Here is a 10,967-nt window from a genome sequence, read left to right as displayed (position 1 = left end):
CTAGTATCCACACATATGAGGCGGAACATTGGTGCCAGATTGCTAGATCTGTTTGTTCGACCTGGAAATTTGTGGTGGGCTGGTGGCTAGCTAGGGATTCTAAAGCATGACTATGATGCAAGTGTAACCCTTGGTCACTTGTGATTCCACCTTATATAGGCGTTTGTATGGATCCACGATTCGTGGTTCCAATATACCATAATCTGAGTGCAACACCAATCCAAATTGCATCAAACTCTTTCCCGGCCCGACTCGGGTCTAGCCTAGTCAGCCTTTATATCAGTCAGGTCATATCCGACTAGCTCAGTACCCTTAAGTGTGTGACTTGCCGGTTTTCGGCCACCTAGACACAACCAGAGTTAATCCTCTAAGATCCCACCATGGCACCGAGTTCGAGTCGCTCCCATGCCACCTAACCTCAAGTTGATAAACGATAGCGGTTTGTTAATGAAAGTCATATTTATCGGTTTGGAAACTTGTATAAGTGCAACCTTACATCGAGCCCATTGTCACCATCATAAACTTCGAACCTATCCTTAGTAATTCTAATGTACTTAAAATTATCCTTACCAGCCGCCTAGTGGCTCTCGCCAAGATTAGCTTGGTAGCTGCTCGTAACGCTTAGTACAAAGGAAACGTGAGGTAAGGTGCATATAATGGCATAATCGATCTGAGTGCCAAAGTGTATGGAATCAAAATTTCATGACTCTTTAGACCTGTGAGGCCTCTGAGTCTTTCTTAGTCCTACACCACGTGTCATGGGCAAGAATGCTTTCTTTCCTACATTCATGTTAAATCTTTTCATCATATTGTCCAGAAATGCTTTGTCCAACCAACAAGTGCATATAATGTTTTGTTGAAGCCGAACAATTTGACTATCTCATCAAAGCGAATGTTTCAACTCCAAAATGCTTTGTCCAACCAACAAGTAGATTTCCAAAGTTTGCATATCTTTTTTAACATTATGGGGAATGGGGACCGCCAAAACCTTTAAAAAATATTATATACACATACTCGGTTAAATTTCTTTGAAAGAAAACCATATTGCTATTTGCCCGACATACCTCATAACTGAAATAAGCGGCAATAGAAAAAGGAAATCTGGGGTGCAAAATAAAATTCTTTCTTGTGTATAAAGAAGCGGGAGAGTAGTGGCCGGAGGAGGACAATGTGGAGTGGGCGACACACTGGCGGCACAGTGGACTTCAGTTAGAATCTAACGCTTCTGTACAGAAAACATGAGCACAAGATGCACACAGCATACGTATTCCTCCCTGCCTGTACCCGAAGATTCTACGATGAATTGTCAACACAACACAGCCAGGCAGAAAATAAAAGAAAAGAAAAGTAGAGGAGCACAAAGAGCTGGAATACCGCGTACGTAGGTGCACTGCGAACAAATTTCCCATCCCCATACACCTTTTTGCATTTTGATTTTCTTTTTCCTGTAATAAAGAATAGCCGGAATAAATAAAGCCACGCCTGTACACAAAGCACACCGCCAGAATCCATGGAAGGAGAAGAGAACAAATGGAAGCGACCCGGCAACGGAGGCAGGGCCCGCTGTTTTCCTGTCCCGTGCCATCAAATCGTAAAATCTCACTGCTCTCCGGTGATCTAGTCAGTTAACGAGGCGTTTCCGGCAACATGCCACCCCCAAAAGCAGAGGCCATGGCAGCAAATCCCAAGCTTTTTGTTAGTGGTGGCTCCGTCCGTGTCACTAACCATATGTACACACAGCACGGCAGGGGGTCATTTCTGTCAATTCCTACTCCCTACAGTTCGTTGATGGCGAGCTACTAGCTAGCTAGCCGGAGTCGTCGGATCGGACGGCGGAGATGGAGCAATGGGGCGGAAGATCACGGGCGCGCCGTACTGCGGGTAGAGCAGCATGAGCACCGTCGGCGCGTGCACGTACTTGGGCGACGGCCTGAACTCGAACCGCTGGAGCAGGACGGCGAGCGTAAGCTTGGCCTCGAGGATGGCGAGGTTCTGGCCGACGCACATCCGGGAACCCAGCCCGAACGGGATGAACGCCAGCGGGTGCGTCGCCGCCCGCGCCGCCCCGCCGGCGAACCGCGCCGGGTTGAACTGCGCGGCGTCGGCGCCCCAGAACCTCGCGTCGTGGTGCATCGCCATGATCGGGATCAGAAGCTCCGTGTCGCGCGGGATCGCCAGCTCGCCGCCGCCCAAGGTGACGTCGACCTTGGCCCGGCGGATGGTGGCCACCGCCGGTGGGTACAGCCTCAGCGTCTCGTTCAGGATCATCCCCAGCTGGAAAACAACACGGGGTAGAAACAACGTGAGGCTTTTCTTTCTTTCGTTGCTGTCGTGGGCAAGTTACCGAAACGCCCTCCTCCCCTCCGGCAGGATCGTCTGGAGCTTTCGGTGTGTCGGAACAGTGGTTTGCGGGTGGCGTACCGTTTTCAGCCTGTGGAGGTGCTCCTTGGTGGGGAGCTCGCCGGGGCCGCAGACGGCGACGACCTCCTGCCGCGCGCGGTCCTGCCAGTCCGGGTGCATGGCCAGGAGCACGGTGGCCCAGGTCAGCAAGTTGGTGGTCGTCTGCTTGCCGGCGAAGAAGAACGTTTTGCACTCCTCCACCATGTCTTGCACCGGCATCGGCTGCGACTTCTTGTCCCGGGCATTGATCATCAGCCCCAGCAGGTCCTTGAAGCCGCCGTCGTTGCCCTTGTTCGTTTCGTGTTCCTTGGCGGCGTCGCTGCGCCGGCCGATGAGCCGGACTAGGCCGCGCCTGATGTCCCTGTCCAGCCCCCAGGACATCCGGTTCTTCTTCGTCGGCAAGAACCTGCAAATTCAATCGAGTTCAATTAATATGACCGACAATACAATGGGCGGCAAATCCGGTTTTTGGATTGATGCTGTATTTGACCGACGTACCGGTAGCCGGGGACGAGCACCTTGCGGAAGGCCTCGGAGGCGAAGGCCATGAGGCGGCCCTGCATGCGGAACACCACGCGGCCGGAGTCGTAGCTGCGCCCGAACGTGGCGCGCGTGATGGCCTCCTCGGTCACCGCCTGGAACCACTCCGCCACGTCCACCTCCACCTCGCCGTCGCCGCTCGCGCACGCCATCGTGCGCCACCTCTCCGCCAGGGCCGCCACCGACCTGCCGACGTGCGGCACCAGCCGCTGCAAAAACACACACATCGCCGCCGTGTCAGCTGCTGCATAGTGGCCAAAGGAGCAGAGAGAAAGGGCGTTTCGTTCGTATTCGTACGTTGAGGTTGTCGGGGTAGAAGGCGGGGGTGAGCACGCGGCGGTGGAGCGCCCACTTGTCGCCGTGCAGGCTGACGAGGCCGTCGCCCTCCAGCTGCCGGACGATGGGGTGCGCCTCGTACCGGTCGAACGCCTCCGCGCGGGTCAGGAAGATCTCGCGGACCAGCTCCGGCTCCGCCACCGTCAGCCGCGGCGTCGGCCCGAACCATATCAGGAACGTCGGACCTGCGCATCCAGACACCACCATTAGAAGCCAATCCACTGATCGCGAGAACGTGCAGTCAAGCAAAGAGAATAATCATCAGAACAGGAAAAACACAGAAGCAGCGTGCGCGTGCATACCGTAGATCTTTCTCCAGTAGTGGTAGAAGGCGAGCACCCGGGGGAGCGCGTTGTGGGAGTTGGCCGGCGACATGGGCTTGGCGGTGGCGTCCACCATGAGCGCCACCATCTCGCGGACGGAGCCGAAGAGGAACCGGTACGGCGGGCCGCGCACGCCCTGCGCCGCGAAGTGCGCCTCCAGACGCCGCGGCCGCCACCACAGCGCGTCCGCCACCCGCGCCGCCACGTGCAGGAGCAGGCACGCCGCCGTCACGACGACGGCCAGCGAGCCCCACGTAGACCACCACCCCGGCGCCCACATCCCTGCCTCCTCCAAGCCCATTGACCCAATCCCCTGCTTCTTGAAACAGAGGAGACAGCCGGAGAAGGGAACCGGAGTTTGCTTCCTTGGCGCGGTAGGATGGTCGAGCGTTCTTGGGTTGGTTTGGCAATGAGAAGGGGGCAGGAGGAGGTGGGCGGCCGTTATATAGGGGAGCGGCCGGCGGCGTTGGTCGGGCCCAGCGAGAGCTCTGTTCTGCCCTGTTCTGATCGGGTTTGTGGGAGTCAACGAGGTAGGTTTAAGAGGCGTCTTCATTGACCATACTGGGCCGCTGACGTGGCGTTTCGTGTTCCCTGTTGAAACGAAATATGAGGAAAACGGCAGGTGGAAAGTCGGCTTCAAATCTGGAAGTCCAAATATGTACTCCATCCGTTGATAACTAGCCTGCCTTTTAGGTTTAGTCCAAATCAAATTTTATAAAGTTTGATTACAAATATAGAAAAAACTATTAATATCTAAACTATAAAATTAGTATCATTGGAATTATTTTGAAATGTATTTTCATATTATGTAAACATGCAATTACAGATGTTGATATTTTTTTGCTATATCTTTGATCAAATTTTAATTTTTTTTCTTTGACTAGAGCCAGAACGCAGGATAACTAAAAAATAGAGGGAGCAGAAATAGAATAATGGTTGAATGGCCATAAGTAGAACAATTGGACCTTCACATGTTCTCACGCTAATACCACCATAAGAGAACTCTAACAGAACCTGTAAATACCCCTGTAAATACCGCTGTAAATACCGTTAGAACTGATTTTTCTAAGGATTTATAGGTTCGGACCGAAGGCATCACAGAACAGAGCCCGAATAGGTGGCCCGGTCTATAAAAGTTCGGGGGCCCGAGAAATACGAGGCTCGCCCCGTATATATACATGCTGCGGAACGCCTCGCCGACACGTCTGCTTCCTCCGCCGCGCGCGCTTCCAATTCCGGCGAGCAATCGCGCTCTTGCCGCCACCGCATCTCCACTTTCGCGATCTCCACCGCGATCACATGAATGGCGCCGACTGCGACTGGAGGGGAGGCGGGCGGATTGGCGGGAGCAACTCGCCACCACGCCCACCATCTTCCACTCCGAGGTCGAGTGGAGGAAATGGAACCGCTTGGAGGGCGCGTGGAAGCGCAGCGCGCGCCGCCGGACCAACTGGGGCCTGATGCCACCGAGGAAACTAGCCCGCTACGCCAATAGCGGCGAGGGGTCTTCCTCCGGCGCGTCGGGCCGTGCGCTTGCGCCGCCAGTCGCCGACAGCAGCAACAAGGAGGAGGAGGAGGAGGTGGTGGTGGTGGTGGCTCCGACGCGGGTCATCCTCCAGTCGGCGGATTACGTCCTCAACGATGAGGAGGAGGCGACGGCGATCCAACAGGTCACTGTCATCTCGGAGACCGAGGCACGCGCGCTTCCGCTACGAGGAGGCGGAAGCCATTCGTGCCGTGCGCGCGTACGAGGCCGCGCAGAGGGAGGCGGCCGTCCGCCGCGTGAAGCAGGAGGTCATCGACCTTGACTCCGAGTAGGCCACCGACGCCATCGTCATCCCCCGCGCTAAAGTAGGTCGCCAAGGGGCGAAATTTAGCTAAGTTTGGAGTTGGCCGCGGAGGCTTTTGCAATCGCAACTATGTCGTATGAATTTCACTTTTCAAACTTGTTTGCGATGATCAGTCCACCAAATTTGAATTTGCGTTTTTTCGGTTCCAAATACAGGTGTTGTTTTGCGCCACCTCCTAATCCGCTCGAAAATTGATTTTCGGGAGACTGAACTTCGCTTTTTCAGTTCGCTCGAATAAGGGCTCTGTTAGAGATGCTCTAAGTTGAATAAAGCTCTTAATTTTTTAAACCAGATTGTAAAGCTGTACATTAGTTCTACAATACTCCTGGAAATTTAAATATTCACTATATCTGAGAGTGCCCCATTATGTACTTCTCTGTATAATTGGATTCTCTCTCCCATAGTTGAGGTTTTCACGGGATTGTTCTGTATTTTGCACCTGTGGATGCCATCTAGGCCGGTGGTCACTCTCTAAGCAGGTTTTAATGTCTACATAGCGAGCACTTAGTTGTATATTAGTCATTTTCGAGAGTTGTTATGTTATTTCAATCGAATTTTGCATTTGCAATTACATTCTTCCTATTTGTTGCATGGAGGTGTAAAGCTTCGAGTTTTCTTTAAAAGCCTATCAATTCTAATTGATTGAATTCCACTTCTCACTCATAGCTTGCATTTGTGGCAACAATTACCGCATTTTGTATAAATTTGTTCATATTACCTCTTTTAAGAAACATTAGACCCTTTTCCCCCTCTTGTGTGTCATGGGCAATGATACCAGGATGACGCCCAGGAATGGAATGGGTAAAGAACAAAAGGCCATACATGACCACCAATGTTGCCTTTTGAGCTTTACAAATTATTTGTGCCACGTCGATCTAACATGTTGTTTTAGAATAGAATGGGGTAAAATCGTTTTCAAACATTCTTAGATAGAAATTTCGTTAGAATTTTAACTAGATGGGGTAGTTTCTATCACAAATGAACAATTTTTTCAATGAACTAAATATATTAATATCAAGACATACCAATTACACCCACTGCAAAAAACGCAATACCCTAATGGTAGTATGGATGCATATAACCAAAAAATCGAAAAATAAAACTAAGAAATAAAAAGTCGACACCTGAACTTCAGGCTCTCCAAAGCGATGCGTCCAATAAGAAAACAGTGCACAAGCGTCGTCGTTGCCCGATCAAAAGATTTTATGTTTTCACCCTGAAGATATTCCCCGCTCTCAAAACAATGCCTTCAACAAGACCATTTAAGGTCAGGCCTTGAATTTTCACCCTGAAAGGTAAGACCCTGAACTTCACATGTCATGCCGCCCCCACTTGCATACTGTTGTTGTAAGAACCAGAACACCAAGCAAGTCCCTCAACATCACAGAGGCTCGAACCTCCATTGCTAGTCCTCCGATACGGCCTTCCTAATATTCTTCACCTCTGATTTCACCATGAATCAGAATGTTATCTAATGGCAACACAGAACAGAGCTTGGCGCCGCTCCCTCCAGAACCAAACAGTCGAAATAAAAGTATGGGTGCGCGCGACCGAATACCACCCGATCCAGTAAACTCGAGGCAAAAGATGCACTGTTACATTCGTCGGCGGAGCCTTCCGGAACTCATCACTCCAGCTAGAAGAAGAAGGACCAACATCAAGAAGGTCTTCATCTTCGCAAAAGAAGAACCCTAGGACAACAACCTTTATTAGGCAGATCGGCCGGTCCCCACGCCGCCGCCCACCGGTTGACCTCATCGGCGGAAGAGGAGGCCGCCACCAACCACATGCTTGTCGACGAGTGTTCCACCGCCACCCCCGACCCCGAAGTAGGCCACCAACGCGAGCCACCGGGATGGAGTGGCGCAGAGGACCGACCGACCACCACCAGGCACGGCCACGCCACCGTAGACACCGAATCCGCAGCCGTCAGGGTCACCCCCCGCCACCAGCCGCATCGCCGAAGATCACCCGGCTGCCGCAACCCTCGTCAGAGCAACCAAGCACGACACGCCGCAGCTCCGCCGGTCGAGGCCGCCGCCCCGGATCCAGCCCAGGACCACACCCCGCCGATCCCCGACCAGCCCCGCTAGCGGACAGTGACCGCCGTCGTCAATCACGCGCCTCCTCTGCGAGCACGACGCGAGAGGGAGCCTGCCGCCACCTTGACCACCGCGGGCTTTGCCCACGCGCGCGTGCCGGCCGCGGCAGGGAGGAGGCGGCAACTTAGGGTTTCTCCCCGAGTCGCCCTACGCGGGGTGATGTGGGGGGCCCTACGCAGCTTCGTTACGCTATCCTCGTCGTCGCCCCGTATCCCACAAATGCACAATTAAGAAGTAAAAAAGTGGATATCGATACAAACATGCTCGACATAGAGCATAGTTTTCAGGATATGTGTAAGAGCATTAGAGGAGAAAGCAACTTGCTTTTTTTTTTTTTTTGACGTGAGCTTGCTTCTATTAAGAGATAAATGCATTAATCAATAAATCGTGGGAAAAATCCTGGAAATAGTGGGAATTTCAAAACACAGTGATCCCATTTCGATTGAAATATCTAAAAATCATAAGAATTAATGAAATCAGAAAATACACGATACGTTGTGCAAATATTACAAAAAAAAGTATCTTCTATGTTCTTGGAGCAAATTTGTACAGAAAAGAAGATATCAAACGTTCTGGTCAATAAACAGTTAATATTTTTATCGAAGATCTAAAAAAAATGAAAATGAAACCTAGACATTTTTTAATATAGTAGAAGCGGGACTTGGCGTGACAATTTGAAATTCGACCCTGACAGGAATCGAACTCCGGTCGTTAGGGAGCATTAGAGGAGAAAGCAACTTGCTTCTATTAAGAGATAAATGCATTAATCAATAAATCGTGGGAAAAATCCTGGAAATAGTGGGAATTTCAAAACACAGTGATCCCATTTCGATTGGAATATCTAAAAATCATAAGAATTAATGAAATCAGAAAATACACGATACGTTGTGCAAATATTACAAAAAAGTATCTTCTATGTTCTTGGAGCAAACTTCTACAGAAAAGAAGATATCAAACGTTCTGGTCAATAAACAGTTAATATTTTTATCGAAGATCTAAAAAAAATAAAAATGAAACCTAGACAATTTTTAATATAGTAGAAGTGGGACTTGGCGTGACAATTCGAAATTCGTCCCCGACAGGAATCGAACTCCGGTCGTTAGGGTGCGTCACTGCAACCCCAACCACTGAGCTAAGCCCACATCGATCATCGAAAATCTATAACTAATATTTGATATACTGGATCAAGAGACTATTTTCTCGAAGTATCATGCGATTTGGGCATTAATCTGCGGGTGTCCAGCTAATTTTATGAGTCACTACATAAGAGCTGGATGAATGGTTAAGATAGTTTGGATTGCACGAGCTCGTGCTATTGTAATGCTTGTGAATCCGTAAATGAATCAAGAACAAAATAAAATTTCCTCCCGGGTCGCCACGCACGGGCGACTCCGGAGCCACCCCCCACCAAACCCTAGAAGCCGCCGTCGGGACCTCCTCCTCCGGCCGCTGCCGCCGCCAGGGCGGGCGGTGGCGGCCACGCCTGGCCGTCGAAGACGGCAGGTGCGGGCGGGCGCACCCCAGCGGGTCCCCTACGTGCGGAGGCGGGACGCCATGGGTGGCGCGGTGGGCGAGTGCGGTCGGCAGTGCGGGGGCTTCGCGGGCTCTGCGACGCACGGCGGGGGTTCGGGAGGGGTGGCGGCGCGGCGTCATGGCGGAGGCCGGTGAGGCCTGAAGCGGAGAGCTGGGGGCGTAGTAGAGCAGGGGCGCCGTCGGGAAGCTCTGGGCGAAGCCGGTGCTGGAGGTGGTGGCGCGGAGAAGCTCGGCCAAGGGGAGCCTCGGCGAGCAGAGGTCCGCCGCCTCGAGTCCGGCGCAGTCTGCGTCGCCCGGCGGCGGAGAGCGGAGGCCGGAGTGCGGGCCCGATTTGGGCTTCCTCGGCCCAATCTGGACCTACTGGATCGGGGTGAGCTGGACGTGGGTGGGCGCCTGGAGTTGGCGAGGTCCACCGCTGGAGGGGAGTGTGGTGGCTGCGGTGCCTGGCTGGGCTGGAGCTGGAGATGGAGGTTGACCGGATCTTCGGCTTTGCGGGGTGTGTCGGAGTGGTCTGCAGTTTTTTGTGACTTCATCGTTGAGGCGCTGTGGCGGCAGCAGTGCGAGGCTCAAGGGCGTTCTGCCCATGCTCTGGGTTTTCGAAGATGGTCGACGACTCGGACGAAATTCTTGCACGGCTTGGGTCGGGCCGGTGGCGACGGCGCCCGTGGGCGTCCCCTCCTTGGAGGCGTCGCCGTGGAGTCTCGACATCTCCCTACCCTGTTGGAGTTTGGTTGTCTTCGGGCGAAAGCCTCGATCCGATGCGGATCGGCACGATGGCTGTTAGATGTATATATTTGTCTATTGTACTTTCCTCATATGTTAGGGGGCTTTCTGCATATGTGCACCTGTACATGTACTATATATTGTGGCCTTTGGCCCCCTGGTAATACAACAAGCATATTGCCTTAACATGGTATCAGAGCTAAAATTGATCCTCTAGTTCTCCCGGCCGACGTTGCTTGTTCATCTCCTTTCGTCGCCCGTCCGTCCGCTCCAATCTCTTCCTCTCATCTTCGATCTGGGAGACCCGATCCCCGACCTGCACCTGCTCGATCTGGGAGATCCCGATCGCCAGGCTCCCCGACGCCTGCTCCCGGCCCGATTAATCCCCATCGACCAGGCTCCCCGACGCCTGCTCCCGGCCCGATCCCGACGCCCGTCGCTCGCCCTGCCTGCTCTCCGTCCCCGCCCGCGTGCTCGCCGGTCTTCTTCCTGGCCGTGACCGCCCCGCCGCAGTTCTCCGTCGCCGGCCTCCTTCCTGGCCGTGCTCGCCCCGCCGTCCTGCTCCCGCGCGTGGCTCTGTTTCCGCGCGTGGCTCTGCTCGCCGATTCGATCTCCCTCGCTCCGTTCTCCGATCGGCCCGCACCGTGCTGCGATTTCCTTGCGCGTGCGTGCGGTTGACTGATACGTCTCCGACGTATCGATAATTTCTTATGTTCTATGCCATATTATTGATGATACCTACATGTTTTATGCACACTTTATGTCATATTCGTGCATTTTCTGGAACTAACCTATTAACAAGATGCCGAAGTGCCAGTTGCTGCTTTCTGCTGTTTTTGGTTTCAGAAATCCTAGTAACGAAATATTCTCGGAATTGGACGAAATCAAAGCCCAGGGGCCTATTTTCTCACGAAGCTTCCAGAAGTCCGAAGGAGAGACGAAGAGGGGCCACGGAGGGGCCACACTATAGGGCGGCGCGGCCCCCCTTGGCCGCGCGGCCCTGTGGTGTGGGGCCCCCGTGCCGCCTCTTGACCTGCCCTTCCGCCTATAAAAGTCTCCGTGACGAAACCCCCGAGTACCGAGAGCCACGATACGGAAAACCTTGCTGAGACGCCGCCGCCGCCGATCCCATCTCGGGGGATCCAGGAGATCGCCTCCGG

At 53.1% G+C, this 10,967-nt stretch overlaps 1 protein-coding gene across 1 annotated transcript; it reads right to left on the bottom strand.

Annotated features, from left to right (window-relative positions):
- Window positions 1-1,803: 1,803 nt before the first annotated feature.
- On the bottom strand, window positions 1,804-3,986 carry LOC124659835 (cytochrome P450 734A4-like). The gene is made up of 5 exons (XM_047197651.1): window positions 3,579-3,986; window positions 3,238-3,461; window positions 2,899-3,149; window positions 2,422-2,806; window positions 1,804-2,274 (listed from the first exon to the last, which is right to left on the bottom strand). Exons 1-5 carry the CDS (start codon window positions 3,898-3,900, stop codon window positions 1,804-1,806), a joined length of 1,653 nt encoding a protein of 550 aa, XP_047053607.1. The 5' UTR covers window positions 3,901-3,986.
- Window positions 3,987-10,967: the final 6,981 nt, after the last annotated feature.

Source organism: Lolium rigidum, chromosome 1 (assembly GCF_022539505.1).
Source record: "Lolium rigidum isolate FL_2022 chromosome 1, APGP_CSIRO_Lrig_0.1, whole genome shotgun sequence".
NCBI lineage: Eukaryota > Viridiplantae > Streptophyta > Magnoliopsida > Poales > Poaceae > Lolium > Lolium rigidum.
Note: the sequence above shows the minus strand (reverse complement) of the source record. Positions and strands in the feature narration are given on the sequence as shown.

Bases quoted from the DNA above. Each gene is read 5' to 3' on its own strand.
- LOC124659835 (XM_047197651.1), bottom strand. From the start codon at position 3,900: ATGGGCTTGGAGGAGGCAGGGATGTGGGCGCCGGGGTGGTGGTCTACG. The intron at 3,150-3,237 runs GTACGAATACGA...GTGTTTTTGCAG, and splicing joins TCTACCCCGACAACCTCAAC to CGGCTGGTGCCGCACGTCGG. The intron at 2,807-2,898 runs GTACGTCGGTCA...TTGAATTTGCAG, and splicing joins GTGCTCGTCCCCGGCTACCG to GTTCTTGCCGACGAAGAAGA.